Source organism: Aptenodytes patagonicus, chromosome 1 (assembly GCF_965638725.1).
Source record: "Aptenodytes patagonicus chromosome 1, bAptPat1.pri.cur, whole genome shotgun sequence".
Classification (NCBI taxonomy): Eukaryota; Metazoa; Chordata; class Aves; order Sphenisciformes; family Spheniscidae; genus Aptenodytes; species Aptenodytes patagonicus.
The window spans coordinates 208,399,271-208,415,396 of NC_134949.1; the positions used below are offsets into that span (position 1 = coordinate 208,399,271).

The window sequence follows — 16,126 nt, forward strand, 5'->3', positions numbered from 1 at the left end:
TCTACACGCGGAGGCAGAAGCACTCATACTGCATCCCAGGCTTTAATATTTCATCTTTCCTTTACTTACACCTACCTGATTCCACTGACTTGCAGAAATGAGGGTGCAAAGAGAGGGCAGGTGCCCACATCAATCTCGACAAAGAGATCACTGAAGCACTATCACATGGACATGCTGGGCCTAGATAACCTATCAAGGTGGCCACATAGCATGGAACCAAGTATCATCATTTACTGCTATTTCAGTCGTACATGGCAAAAGCAGCTGCCACCAAGTTATGGAAACAGCACATACATTTCTGCATCCAGAAGGAGAACCAGCCTGGGTTCTCCAGATGAAAAGTAACCTTATAAAAGCTGGATCAATTCCCAATCCAGTTCATCACAGGGATGTAGAAACTCTTCTTCTGGCAGAAGAAAAGTGGCAGATATGAAAAGCTGCACATGAGATGGCAGGATCTCTCTTTTTCTGCTTTTTTTGTGATCAACACAGGAGAAAATGCATGTACAGCCTGTGACAGCTGGAAAGGCTGGAGATAAAAATATCCCTCGCAAAGTGTAGAAAGACAGGATTAGAAAGAACCTCCTGTGTGATCAGCAGTAGCCCCTTGCTGTTGAAGACACTGTATTTAATGAAGGTATACAATAACGTACAAACACGACAGCTGTATCAAACCGCTGCCGGAGCTATGCCTTTTGCTCCTGGCTGGCAGGGCTCCTCCACAACCTCTTCTTCTTACCGTCAGTACGATGAGTACGCTTTCTTCCCATCTCCAGCCGAGATTTCTTTATAGCCTATTTACACCCATTTGTTCTTGAGCCAGTTGCCGACTGAGGTTAAACCACGATGGCCATCCATTAGCTTAACTAGTGGTTCCTCCTCCTTATTGCTTACGGTTTTCTGGAGCACAATGGCATCTGGAGCACAATGGCATCCCCTCAGCCTCCCCTGGGCTGCCCCAGAAGTCTCGGAACCTGTGCTGCCACCGTCACCTCTCGCGCCAGGGACCCCCGCACCTATAACCTGTACCTGCACCTGCACCCACACCCACACCCGCACCCGCACCCAACCCGCTGATTGCTCCTCACACGGGGACCATCCCTTGGGAGGGCTCCGGAGAGGACCATGTCTTGCGCTGACCTGCCTTCTGCAGGGAGGTGGTGGTGGAGGGTAATTCTGGGGCACTGCAACAGCCACCGCAGTCCTGGGACCGCGCAACAGCTCCACAATGCTGAGACCCTGCAACACCCGCTCCAGACCTGGGACCACGAAACGCTGTGGCACCGCGTCGTCCCCCGCCGCCCCCCTGGGTCCCGCTGAGCGCTGCCCCTGCAGCGCGCGCAGGCGCAGGGCGAGGGCGCGCGCCCCCTCCCCGGCACGAGCGCACTCCCCCCCCCCCGCCCCGACGCCCGGAGGCGGCGCATGCGCGTCGCCTTCCTCCTCCGCCTGCTTCCATACCCCTTCTCCACAGAGCGGGGCGCGAACCTGTTGGGGGGCGTGGTCTGGTGGGGGGCGTGTCCAGAGGGGCGGGTCCCGCTGGCGGGGGCGTGGCCGCGGGGGGCGTGCGCGGCGCGGCGCGCCCTGTCCATGGTGCGGGCGGCGGCGGCGGCGGCGGCGCGGGTGTCCCTGCGGCGGGAGGGCGGCGGCGCGGGGCTGCATGGACGTGATGTCCCCGCAACAGGAGCACCTCGGGCCGGGCCGCTCGTCCTCGGTGAGCGGCGAGAGCAGGGTCTTCGCCGCCGCCGACAGCAAGAAGGTGAGGCCGCCCCCCGGAGACCCCGCGAGAAAGCGCCCCCCGACCCCCGTCCCCGTCCCGGAGCCCCCCGCGGGCCACCGCGGGTCAGCGCGTCCCCACGGGACACCCCGCGGCCGCATCGCCGCGGGCCCTGCGCCGCCTCCGCCAGGGCAGCGGGCTGGGCGGCACGTCGCCATCGGGACCGGAGCCGGGGGAGCCGTCGGGGGAGCTGGGGCTGGGGGTGTCCCCGGGAAGGGCTTGCTGCACGGGTGCCCCAGGGAGCTGGGGGTGCGGCAGTGCCCGGTGGAGCTCAGGGGGCTCTGCCGGGTGGATAACCCCGGGGACCTAATGGGCGTTGCTGCACGGGTGTCCCGGGAGCAAAGGGAGGCTGCTGCCTGGATGTGCGGGGTAGGTAAGGAGTGCCGCTGCATAGGTGTCCCGGGGAGCTAGGGAAGGGTTTGCTGGGTGGTGTTTGGTGGAGCCAAGGGGCTTTGCTGCATGGATTTCCCGGTGAGCTGGGGGCGGGGGTTGCTGCATGGATGTGCTGGGGAGACCTAAAGGGAGGCTTTGCTGGATGGATGTTTGGAGGTTTTGCTGGGTGGGTATCAGAGAGAGCTGGCGGGAGGTTAGCAGAATGATTATCCAGGGGAGCTAAAAGGGATATGCTGCATGTGTGTCTGGGGGGGAGCGAGGGAAGCGTTTGCTAAAGCTGAGGGGGTTTGCTGGCTGCTCTCGCACGTGCTTTGTACAAGAGAAATGTAAGAGCAGCTTCCTGAAGAAGCGCCTTGCGCTAAGCGTATCACAATTGATAGCAGGAGAGCATCATCCCATCTTCAAAACTGGTTGTAAAATCTGTTTGATGTCTCAAATTGCTTTTCAGCATCTGACACGATCAAGTGCAAAATGCTCACTTCTGCGTACAGCCAAGTACTTGTTTCTGCCTTATACTTTGCTGTAACAAGCAAGCTGTAATAACCACATTCTTCCCACTGTGTAAAACAGGAACTCATTTTTTCTCCTTGCTTTAGCAAGTGCTATAGTGTTTTTCTACCCAAAGTAGAGCTGGTACCTTCCTGCCTTACCAATTTTGCCTCACAATGGCATTTAAATCTATGCACTGCGTTGTCGTTAGAGGTGCACAATACTACTGACTGCTTAATATGCTGGCAGGATTAGAATGACTGGCCAGGGTACAGTGTCCTTTACTAAATCTGTCCACCTGGTGATATGAATTTAGGATGCCTGGTAGTAGAGGCTGAGCTTGTGTCCAGTCCTGCTGCTGAGCGGTGGTTGGGGCTTTGCTGGCCATGGCACAGCGGCGCAGAGAGGAGTTCTGGTCCCTCTCCTCCTGCTGAAGCATCTCTTCGGGCTGGGAAGCGATGCTGTGCATTTCCATGGGATGTGTCCATGTGTGCCATGTCCCACCAAGGCACTTAGCACTCCAGCCTGACTGCAGCCCTGGGGACCTCTTCTCATGGCAGCTGCTGTCAATGGTGAAATGGTTGCCTGGAGAGTGTTTGGCCAAGATTTCTACCACACTTTGCTGCAGTTAATACCTGATTGGTTTCTAAAGAAGGAGTGTGATACACCTACACAAAGTGGTGGAGTACCTTCTGCTGCCTAGCTGGACAAAGTGATGGAGTAGATACTCATCCTCTCCAAGTACTGCGACCTAATTTGAGATGGCTAAATGTGCAGCTTTGATTTTTCTTCTATCATTTCTTTCATTTTTGCTGAAGACAGAGTACCATTCTGTAGTTGTAGTCTTCAGTTCTGTTCTTCCAACCTGGCAGAGCCCTGATGCCAGGCACCTGCCTGAAATGAGAAGGGATGCTCAAGTACTGTGAAGATGAACATTTTTTTCTTGCAAGTTCTGCTTCATGATTCAGCATTCTGGGGACAAATATTAATTGTAGTACTTGTGTTTCCTATTCCTGCTCCAAAGAGCCCACAGTCGAAGGAACGCAGACCTTGTTTTTGCCAGCGCTGACAAAGGAACGGGGATATTACTTTTTACGGATCTTGGCAGCCCTTTTGGAATTCCTCAGTGTGGAGGCACATGCAGCAGGGGTACAGATGGAAATCCTCCTTGCAGAGAAGCAGCTTGAGACCCTGGCTGGGCCATGCAGCATATGGCAGCTTTGCACACCATGCACAGCCAACACAGGCAGCCACCAACATCCAGCCAACTGCTCAGCTGCTTGTCCACGGTCGTGATGGTCCCTTGAGACTACTAGCACACTATCTCTTTGTGTCTGTCCGGGGAAGAAGATTCCTACCTTTATGCTTGTGCAGCAGCGGGCTAGTCCCAATTTTGCCTGAAGCTGGATCTCAGTGACAGTTCGAATTTTTTTTTTTACTACTTGGGTCCTATGGGCTCTATATATACCTCTGTGTCTTCCACTCAGTGCCAAAGCATCATATTTTTTTACAATACAGAAAGTCTTTCTTACTACTGGGGACATTTCACTGCTTGTATTGGTTACATACAGTTAAATGGAAGAATGTGTTGGCAAGAAATCAGTTTTGCTACTGGTGACACAACATGTCAAGTTGACCAATTTTGTTGCAAATATGTATTTAACATCAACTATTTTACTTTCTGGCACAAATACCCCCAAATATGGGATGCTAAGTGACCACTGAACCTTTCTCCCTTTTTATTATTGTGACTATACCTTTCTCAAATTAAATTTATTTTGCTGAGATTTTCTACCTTGTTCTGTGGTTGTCTGAACTCCTGCTTCATCTTCCGCTTGGCTGAAGGATTGCATGCATGATCACAACATAGGACCAAGAGACAGAAATTGTTTAGGACTTTTTTTCATGTATTTTGTGTGACTGTTTAAACTATTTACCTGGAAACATTTCCTTTCCTTTTCTGCACATGCAAAGTGGTTTGAACTGCTAACCTACCTCACAGACAGTGGGAGGTTCTCTCTGTTAAATGCTTACAAGGCATTCAAGACACACTGCTAAAAGGTGACATTGGAGTGCAGTGTTTTAGTTAATGCTTTGGGAAAATTCTGGACCAGATTCCCTCCTTACTGGACTTACTGGAGTCACTGGACTATGTGTGGTTGACCTACAGAGAAGTTTTGTACTGACTGTTTACTTTAGTAACCAATACCAGTAAATTGATGCAACTCTGAAGTGGATTGAAGTAACATGAGTAAGAGTGATTATACTGATAGAGCTTATTTCTACAAATTTAGCAAAACAAACTATGCAGCAGAGACGTCTTTTATGCCAGTGTAACTGTGTCAGCAGTAGCAGCTGCGGTCATTTAACCATATTTATAAGTTCCTGGTGTTTCACTTCTCTCTTCTTAGAGGGGCTAGATTCCAACCAACCCTGAATATTTTACACAAGACAATATTTGGTAACATAAGAATTCACTCTTAGGATTTTTTGCTGCCTCCTTGAAGATTTCAAGTGACTACTTACAATTTTTTTGAGGCTCAGCAATTTTTTATATTTACTCATCCAATGTGTGCAAAAAAATTAACCATTTTGCACACTAAGCAAAATAGTGTTTATGGTTTGAGACTTGAAATATGGTATCCCATCACCATAAAAATGTGTTTCTTTGTGATTCTGATCACAAATACAGCAACAGTTTACTAGCAGGGAAAGGAGAGTTATAGTGTTCCCCAATAGTGTACTAAATGGATAAAACTCAAGCAAATTAGTGGCATTGGAAGAGTAAAGGTAGTCATACATAATCTTCATCCCTTTACTTGTCTTACTCTGCAAAGATGAATCAAGTATGTATTTGCCATTATACCTGATGATACCTTGATCTCATGCCCTTATATATATGTTTTTTACCATAAAGCTCCTTAAGCAGAGATTTCTTCTTCCTGACAGTCTCTGTCCTGTTTACTATGATCCTGGCTGAGGATCTGGGGGGTTGCTGTCAAAAATCACACCTGATAGTGCTGGGAATCTTGGCCGTCCAGGAACACTTCTGGCACTGTTTAGTGAAGTGATGGACAATTCCTGTCATCCCACAGACGTATCCTGTAGCAATTTTATTTCTGATGAGGACTGAAAAAGCCCCTACTTTAGTGAAGTCATCCACGTAGTTGGTCCTTAGGTTGAAGTCACCTTGGCAGGCTGTGCTGGTGTATGATGTTACTGTTGTGATGTGCCTCCTGATGCTGCTTTAATTATGAACTAGCATTAGCAATCCTTCCTCTGTCTGTCCATGAGAGAAATTGAAAATTATGCCTAAAACAATGTGTTCTAGTTCTTGAGTTTCCTAGTCATCTTTTTTTTTTTTTTGTCCCTCATAGTGGCAGTAGGAAAGAGATGGACTTGGCATGTCATGTAGGATCTAATACCCAAGAACTGCACGTATCAAATTATTGCCTGTTTACTTAATGCTGCTTGAAGTATCCGTGTGGAGTGGAGGGGAATCTCCTCCCTCTGTCATCTGTAAACTGCTCCTGAGAAAGCCTTGCTGTACAGATACTGGGGCAGAATCGTGTCCATGTGTTAACCTTCCTGCTTTGTGTTTTTCCTTTGAAAGGAAACTTTGGGCTTCACCAAAACCACCACAACAAGAGTCGCTGGTCTGAGCACTGTGGGTGCAGTGCAGCTGACAGTAGGACCCATAGGGTAAATATTCTATGCTCCCCTCTTCCACATTTTTAGTAGTCTTCCACATCTCCATCTTTTGATGTAGATGGGTGAGATCTTTTGAACACATCCGTATCAGTGCTTCCAAAGATTAGTATCCTCTGCGAGGTAGTTGGTAGAACATCTTTTGCTTATAGTTGCTTTCATCAGTTTTTCTTTCTACTGTAGATGGCCTTTAGTCTCCGTCTTTCCTGTGCTTTCTAGCAGCTCCTGTTCCATGATGATGTGCTTTTGCTTCCGCTGTGTTGATAGCTCTTTCCTCTTGTGCCCCTGCAATTGTTTTCTCCTCGGTTATCTATCCAAAAATGGCTTTCTTTTTAGGAAGGTCCTTGTAAGTAAAAGTATTCTGCCAGCATAAACAAAAGCACATAGTTTTGTCACCTGCTCTGCCTTTATGGTAAACGGGCCTTCTGTGGGACCTAGACATCTCTGCTGCCTGAGCCAGCAGCTCAAATGTAGTCATCTTCTCACCCTGTTTATAAGGGCTCGGGATTGTTATAGGTCAGTATAGGGCCATTTCTTGCTTTACCCAAGTATAAGAGATTCTTGTTATTTCTGGTATTTATAGACAACCATATGCTGTAAGTCTAACAAATGCTGGATTATGGCATGTAGGAAAAAACGATTTATTACCTCTCGTAAGTAGCCCAGTGATACAGGGGAAACAGTGATGCCTAATTGTCCTGGAAAATTAACTGCTAGGTGCTGAGGATTGTTTTGATTTTTTGATTGTTGGGCAGTTAGTTGAACTTTGCCTTACAGTTTTTGGTAAAGGTTTGTGTTCTGTGCTTTGGTTCATGTCTTTGGTTCAAACCAGAAATGTATGCCACAGATAGGTTTTGTTGCTCAGACAAGAAGAACAGAGTTTGCATGGGTGAAATCCCTCACGGTTATTAACTTAGATACTTTTAGAGAGTAGGCTTTGTTAAAATCAGACTTCCTTTTATCAGAAAAATAAAGCAGTGAGAGGGAGAGCTTAGCCACTTGAGTGCAATCCTCAGCTCAAGGTATTGGCACATCTGAGTGTTGTCCCTGTCACCCAGTTAAATGACCCAGGTACACGTCCCAGCCTTGACCCACTTCTGGAGCCAGCCGGTAAATCAGGCGCCTGAAATCTTTTCATGTTTGGGGAGGCTTTTACAAGGGTGTCTGCACATTGCTGAGGAGGGATTTCTGCTTCGTTCACCTGTCAGTCAGGAACTGAATAAATTTTTCAACTATTTTGTATATGAATCTCTTACATAACACATCAGGTAATATCATTTTCTCATCCTAAGCTCAAACCACTCTCTGAGACATCAATTGTTCCCTATGTTACTGAGCTCACAAATTTGTCTGTTCCCTGTCCTTTGCTCAGATAGCAAGGAGAGGATTGAGCTGATGAACTCAATTTTCTTGGTCACCTTAGTTTTCCTTTACAGTCAGCGGAGGAAAACAGCACTTCTAGGATAAGATGAACTGTGCGCTACATGTGTCCTTTTCTCTCTGTTGACTACAAGAGGAGCACAGAGCAAATAGCTCAGGTGTGCAAGTCTGAGGTTGGGTGAGAGGAATGCTCCTGCACGTGTCTGACCATCGTATTGGTCAGGCACCATAACCTGGCAGCGTGGGCAGTGTGTTCCCGGGGAATCACAGCACATAGCCCCTGCGCTAGCCCGCCTGCTCCAACCTCCTACACCTTTGCAGTAGCTGCAGCAGGGTATCCTGCTTATTGCACAGATTTTCACTTCTCTAGATACTTGCAAAATATTACAAACACTGTATATCTGTTACTTAAGTTATTTGTCATCACAAAAGAAACAGCAAGCACCATGAATTTTTTCACGCATTCTTTATTTAATTCATGCTCTGCCATTCTGTTTCTAAGTTTGATATAGCTAAGTGATATACACAAAGTACAAGAGAGCACTTTATCTTCAGTTCCAATTTTTTTGAGGACATCATGCAGATGCTGCTGTATGTTACCTTTTTCACAGAATGGGAATTAATATCATAACTCAGCAATATATTAATTTACATAAATTTCATATAATACCATTATCCACTTCAACTACGAGGCAAAATTAGCTGAATACTGGCAGTCAGGAATGGATTTTTCCTCCAGCTGATGACTTGTGAGATACTTGTGAAAGTTTTACTGTAATCCTGTAATCCATAGGGGTTCTGATTCCTGAGGAGAGACAGCATATTTTCAGTGATGGTTTGCAAGGTTACTGTCCTCTGCATGGTGGGCTGATCTGCTCATAAACCACCTACCATCACAGTTTCCAAAACAGTGTTTCAGAGTGTAGGTCTGATCATTATCTGGTGTAAATTAATTCTTTTGAAATCTATAGCCCTATGTCTGTTTATACCAGATGAGAAACCAGCCAAATACTAACGCGTACCACCAGTCCAGCAACTGAAAAAGCAAAACTTTTTGTTTCTGTTAAAAAAGCAGTCAAGACAACCACCACCAGAAATGCAGAAAGTATGAAGTTAAACCTGAATTGGAGGGGAGGGGGGCGGGAACTCAAGCTTTTGAATGTGAGGAAGGCAAAAATAACTCTAGTTTGTCCTGACTGATACAAGATTATCATCTTTGCATCTGGCACACTGTAAACATTCATTATGGACACTGATTTTATGATACATTTCACATGAGTGTGACTCAGCCAGCAAGTATGAGGATTTCTCTGTGTTGACCTTTCTAATATTTACATGAAAAAATGGGAGGTTATGATGTGGGACACATGTTGAGAAATGCTTCTCTGTGTCCCACGCTTAGATAATTGGTCATTGCATCTCCTTTTGCTCCCAAACATCTGCTCTCACTACAGCTGTCCAGGATGTATCTCCTCTTCTCTGCACTGCCAGGGTGACATCTTTGCACATGTGAATGCAGTGAAACTGAGAAGAGCAGGCATCTGGGTCCAACTTAGCCAAAAATGAATTTGTCCTCTTCCTTCTCAAAGTAAATCAATTCAAGTTATCATGATGGTCACTTACTTTATTTTCTCAAACTCTGTACATAGCAAAATAAAAACAACCCCCCCTTTCTGTCTGTAGTCAATGTCTTTGTGTAATGTTTTTATTTGCACACAGCTGACCTGACTCACTTCACTTTTGCTGTGAAAATTTTCCTTTTCAAAATCTCATCAGTGATCTTTTTATGTTTTAAGGAGCTTTTTTGTTAAGCTTTGCTTAATAGATGTATTAAAAGGTTGCCTGGAGAGGCTGTGGAATCTCTTCCTTGGAGATAACGCAGACCTGGACTGGAGGCGGCCCAGAGCAGCCTGCTTGAACGGGTCCTGCTCTCAGCAGGTCCAGAGAGGCTGGACCAGAGACCTCTGGGGATCCCCAACCTGAATTATTCGGTGACTCTCTGCCAGTCATTTGAGCTCTTATTAAACTTACTGTAGTCCTAACCTTTACCTTGGTCCTCAGATATTTAAGTCAAGAGTGGAATCTCACTGCTACAGGCACTATTCAGTGCTGCTAACCCAAGCATGAAAAAAATTGCCATAATTGAGAGAGTTTTTAAAATGCTGCGTTTTTTCAGTGGCTTCCTTTTCAGACCTGAGAAGCCAAAGGATTTAAGATAACCAAACCTCCACTGCATTCACAGGAGCTGACTTGCTCTAGTTTTAACCACCCCCTGAAAGCCACCTGCCCAGTAATCAGACTTGTAGTGAATTTCCAACTGGGATTTGCTGCTTTATATAAGCTCCTACAAAAATGGTGGCTGGGGGAAATCTGTGGCTTGTCTTCTGTAGGATGTTAGACTGCATTGTTATACAGGTCTCTTTTTGCCTTCATATTTGTAGATATGCTACTTTTTAAAATGCTAACAGCTTCTCAGATTTGCTAGCAGTAAGACAAACTGATTTCATTCACTAGAAAAATTTAGCAAAGTATTTCCTTTCTTTTTTTCTCAAAACTAGCAAAAATGGGCATTTATGTTGTTAGTAATCTATTAAGTTATTATCCAGTTATTTTCTGATCAGATAGAAGACATCTAGATGTCCCCAGGCCTAATTTATTAGTCTCAAGAAGGTTATTTTTTGATGAAAGAAAGAGGTAGGAGGGGATAATGTTTAAAGGTGAATTGAAATTACACAGTTGAATTTATAACAATTACTGCACAATAGCTGTAACTGAGTATCTGACAAAACAAACAAGTGTGCTCTACATACATAAAGGGGGAACCAAAAAAACGACACAATAACAAGTGCACTGAAATGAGTAAAAGAAATACACTTGTCAAAAGCAAGTAAAGCACGTAGTACTGTAGAGTTTCATTTCTCCGAGGGGAGCACGCTGTGCACCTGCCCAAACAAGATGTGTGCCACATCCAGCACATACATTGGCAGAAGAATCGGTTGTTCCCTAACATATCTGTTCCTGGTTGTCAGTGGTTATTTTTAGTATAAAGGAAGAAAGTCTTGCTTTGTGATTAGCTGAGAACAGAGACCTCATGACTGTCAAAGGTTCACCTGTTTGTGGGCTCTCTGGTTACCAGGCTGATGTAAGGGACCGCTCCAGCATTGGAAACTGTCCTGTTGGGGTCTCAGGAGGAGTTCAACACCAGTCCTTTTGTTCACCAGTTTATTCTGAAAAATATTTGAGCTAAATAAGGTAACAACCACCCTCCTGGTGGAGGGTCAGTGAGAGGAGAGGTCATGCACCTTGGCAGCAGGCTGCACAACCGGTTTTAGAGAGCAGCTCCAAAGTTAGGGCCAGGACTCCTTAGTCCTGCTTCTGGCTGCAAGGCGGGAGAGGATAAAGTGATGAATACATTTGTGTTCAGGGAAATGTGTGTTTTTGTCTCCTGTGGGTGCTTTTGAAAATTTCTGCCTCTGGGGAAAACAGTGTTGTTTATTTGCTCGGTATTTTTATTGTAGTATTCAACTTCACTCAATGGGAATCCATGCTCTCTTGATAGCTACTGACATTTTCATCTCTTCCCTATGCTTTGTCTTTTTTTTCCCTGCTGCATTCTCTGTCTTTGAGTGTCTCCTTTTTCCCATTCCCTTCCTAGTTCTGTGCTAAGAACTGCCCTGTCTCTCACTTTCCTATTTTGTCCCATACATAATCAGGAATGAAAAAAATGTCATTGTTGACTACTGAGAGACAAGACTTAATGCTCCAGCTAGATTAGTAGGGAAGGAAAATGCCCTCATCTCTAAAGATCTGGAAAAAAAAAGGTAGTCCAATGTAGCACATAAGGTTAGGTGGGTAGAATCCAAACCTTAATTTATGGTAAATGTCAGATCTGACACAGAAATGTATCAAGCATTTGAAATTTGAACCACCATCTGGATATTTGATAAATTTAAAGTACAATAGATTATTGAGGGGCAAAAAGTGGTTGAGGACAAGCTCTAGGTGTTTACTTCACGTGTGCAGTGTACCTCAGGTATCTGTGTATAGACACTAATTATCAGCTTTTCTTTATCACTGGCTTTCTGGTTGTGCTCCTGTTTTTCTCAATATGTGATATTTTATAACCATTTTCCCCCTCCAGGGTTGCTGATGGCAGTAACTCAACCTTTTTCCTATGGTCTGAAATTGGAGTCTGGCTGCAACAACTCTGTATGCATGCAGTTATTGTTCAGAATCTTACCTATGATTTAATTTTGTTTCTCTTTCCAATCAGAAAATGAAGAGTTTGGCTCAAAGACGCCAGTCTGCACCATCTTTGATCTTTGTCAAAGCACTTAACAGATCTCGATCGGTCTCAAGGTGAGTCACTGAGTTTTGCTGGCTGTACTGTTTTGCAGTTTCTCAGCCCAAAACTCGAAATGTTTTTGAACTATTGTCCACAACAGGTTGTCAACCACAATTCAGGCTGCTCAGTAGCTGCACAACTATAAAGCCTGCTGAAAGATGTGATAGACCCAGCCCAGACACCAGCTGACCTCCTAGAGGGGGCTTCCCCCGTGCTGCCACACTAAGCTGTTTATACCCAGTTGGGCAAGCAGAGCTGCTATGCAATTTGCAACCGGGCATAGAATCATAGAATCATAGAATCATTGAGCTTGGAAAAGACCTCCAAGATCATAGAGTCCAACCGTCGACCCAACACCACCATGCCCACTAAACCATGTCCCTAAGTGCCTCATCTACTCGTCTTTTAAATACCTCCAGGGATGGGGACTCAACCACTTCCCTGGGCAGCCTGTTCCAATGTTTAACCACTCTTTCAGTAAAGAAATTTTTCCTCATATCCAATCTAAACCTCCCCTGCCGCAACTTGAGGCCATTTCCTCTTGTCCTATCGCTTGTTACTTGGGAGAAGAGACCAACACCAACCTCGCTACAACCTCCTTTCAGGTAGTTGTAGAGAGCTATGAGGTCTCCCCTGAGCCTCCTTTTCTCCAGGCTAAACAGTCCCAGTTCCCTCAGCCGCTCCTCATAAGACTTGTTCTCCAGACCCCTCACCAGCCTCGTTGCCCTTCTCTGGACACGCTCCAGCACCTCGACGTCCTTCTTGTAGTGAGGGGCCCAAAACTGAACACAGTATTCGAGGTGCGGCCTCACCAGGGCCGAGTACAGGGGCACGATCACTTCCCTACTCCTGCTGGCCACACTATTTCTGATACAGGCATGCAACTTTTGGGCTGCTCAGCTCTAATTAATTTGTGGCTGGCTATGATTGTCTGCTGGGGAGATGGCATGGGCAGAAGAAGATGAATGTTTCCTACTTTCTGCCTTGTACGCTTATGCAGTACTAGGCATAACTCAGGTGTGGTTATGTGGCATTGTACAATTTAATTTGAGCTAAGTTCTATCATGGACTGCTGCATGGCACAGGCTCTCTGGGGCTCTGGAAGCACCTGCTGGTTTAGGACAATGCCATGGGCCAGGATCTGGTGGTCACAGCCTTCTCCCGTCCAGCATTAGCAGCTTGAGGGGCTGTGTATGTGGGTGTGTGTGGGTGTGAAGCATTCAGCATTTTTTGTCTTCATCTTCTGCCAGGATCAGCCGTTCCTCCTCCCTCCCTACCCCAACGTAAAGCTACCATAGAAATTGGAGTTTCTATGGAGCTAGTCCACTGTCCAGCCCCAGCCCTGACCTGCCATTTGAACCACTCTGCATACATAACTTTTGTCTTCCTGCACTACAGTTCATTAGACTTTAAACTTACAAAAACATAAGTGTTTATCGAGAAGGGAACCATCTGGTAGGCTGTTAATGCTTCCAGCTGTGTAGAGCTCTTTACGAAGAAACATTATTGAGGGAAATTAAAGTATGGCTTTGTAAGGAATATTTTTTCCTACTCTGTGGTGTGTTAAGTAATCAGTATGTGAGCTTTGGAAAGTTTTTTGTGTTTGATCTAACTAATACCTGGTTTCATATTTGTCATCATGGAGAATTCCACAGTATTTCAGAAACCTGTGAAAGTGTTCTATGAAAACATCAGAGTTGCAAAATAGGAAAGGAAAATGAGTTGAAACTACTTGCAGGTCTTTTTGCTGGCTATGGCAGAAAAGAGGAAACTTAGAAATGAATTCCTAAAGGCGTTTGCACCTTTTTGTGTAGTCTAGTGGCCTGAGCCTAGGACTGAGAGCCAGCAACATGTGTTCTGGTTCTCTCTGTAAAATTTCTTCTGCAGCCTCTCTCTGACTTTGTTTCCAGGTCTTTAAAATAAGATGAATGGGTATTTTATAACCCCTTCATGAGAATACTGAAATTGTTTAGATTGTCTGTGCTACCATATTTATTCTTCATTTACTATTATTTCTTCATTGTATTTGTAGCTATGTTCATAATTGCGATACCACCTTTTGGGCATAGATGACACATTTGTAACTGAGGTTGTGAAATTAGAGAGGGACTATTACTATGGGGAGTAGCAATAACTGGAGAGTACAGGGGACAAGAGATGGGATCTCTCAGCTCTTGGACTTTAGGGTTTCCTGCAGTTTATACACTTATGTCTCCATAATGTCTTTCCTTCGAGCTGTCTTAAGACTTGCTCCTTGATATTAAGAGAATGAACTATAGTCGATGCTTATATTTCAGTCTTCTCTCATTTGCCTGCTGGGGTTCAGACATGAACATTTTTCTTCGATTCCACTTTTATTTTTTGTTTGTTTTATTGCCTGCTCCATAAGTATCAGAAATTGGACATAGATGGAGAGACACTGAGTGGGATAATACTCAGCATGTACATTTTCATCTAAGAATTTTACACTTTCTTAAGTGTAAATATGTCTTGCTTGTATAGCCCAGATCAGAATTATTTCCAGATCTGGTGTGTGGAAGGATTTTTTTGTAAGGCCAGTTGGCAGGAACTTTGTGGTGGAGAGGACTGAAGAGGGGAAAATGTTGCCTTGTTCTGCAGCTTAGCCAACGGACCCTGCCGCTTTCGCAACTGATGGATGCTGCCTCAGTCATGTCTGTCCTCTGCCTGTGGCATGCAACAATTTAGCTGCTCCTGTTGTTTTGAACTGAAGTCTGTGGCCCTAGTGAGAGGCATTGGGTGAAGTCTGAGGACCCTAGAACTAGAGCAGGTGATTTGGTAGCTTCAAAGTCTATCAGTTAGAGGGTAACACTTTGGATGGTGTTTATTATTGTTCACAGGAGCAGTAATTCTCACCTGTGCCTGACTTCCTTGTTTGGCTGTGCAAAACACATTCCTCTTCATCATCAAATTGATGGATGAGTTTGAACTTTCCACTTGGTTTGTTGTGTAAATGCTTAACTTTTGTGAAGTGCTTTCTCTTAAGGCGAACTGAAGAGCAACAAAATGACTTCTCGTGTTTTCTAATCTCCTCCAAATGTTTTATCTCAGACCTGTCTCAGCTCTTAGCTTCCCTTCTTGTAGGCATAGCCAGCCTTCAAAATCCATTATTCTCCTCTGGCAGTGAACCTTAATACTGGGACTCCATAACACTTACTTGTTAATGGTTGATTAATGACTTGTAGATAATAAAGCTCCTATCTGAAGTTAGCAAACATCTGTGAGGGATTTATATGAATCCTCTCACCTCAGCAGCTGGCTCACCTCAATATTTATTGAAATTAATGAACAAGTGCAAAGTTTAAAAGGGCAGGAAATACTTAGAAGCACAAGTCAGTTTGTATTTTTATACCACTTTATATGTCAGGTGTCCTTGATTTATATACAGGGCACTTTCATAAAATGTGGTGGCACCCTCTTTGGCCAGACTTACTTTGGGGCATTTTAAAGTTTATTAATGGTATTTATTCAAAGAAACCATTGTGACATCTGGAGACGGCTATTTAGCATTCAGAGGATTAAGGTTTTTTAATGGTAGTGGTGTTGTAGCTGTGATGGCACAAGGATGTAAGTGAGGCAAGATGATCTAGCTGGAAAAAGCAGACACTTGTTTGTGCCCTTGTCCTCTTCTTCAGTCCTGAAAGAGAAGCAAATCTGAAAGTCTTGTGTGCTTAAAAGCTTGTCTTCTTTTTCTCCAGCCATATCATTTGGTTTAATGAAAGTTAAGCCTTCCTTACAAATCTTGCCTTGCCATGTCAGTCATATAAAAGGAGTTACAAGATATGTGGCCTACAGAAGAATTCTGGGATGGCGATATGGCACGGTGGTATGCAGATGTGCAACCACGCTGTAATCCCTGCCTCACTCGACTGTAACTGCAGGCAGCAGAGGAACATAGTAAATAGTACAGATATTATAGTGGAATTTGAGCCCTTACTTCCAAGAGATGAAAATATGCAGACTATTCATTGCCTCCTGGTTTTGCTTCTCTTCCTTTTTTCTATACAGTTCCTCTTTCC

General features: G+C 45.0%; 1 protein-coding gene across 1 annotated transcript in view; it reads left to right on the plus strand.

Moving 5' to 3' along the window:
• The first annotated feature begins 1,625 nt into the window (after positions 1-1,625).
• Positions 1,626-16,126, plus strand: part of ARHGAP20 (Rho GTPase activating protein 20) — a 63,905-nt gene continuing 49,404 nt past the window's right edge. Inside the window, 2 exon segments of the mRNA XM_076328162.1 lie at positions 1,626-1,756; positions 12,018-12,103. Of these exon segments, the coding sequence (XP_076184277.1) occupies positions 1,658-1,756; positions 12,018-12,103 (185 nt within the window). The 5' untranslated portion in view covers positions 1,626-1,657.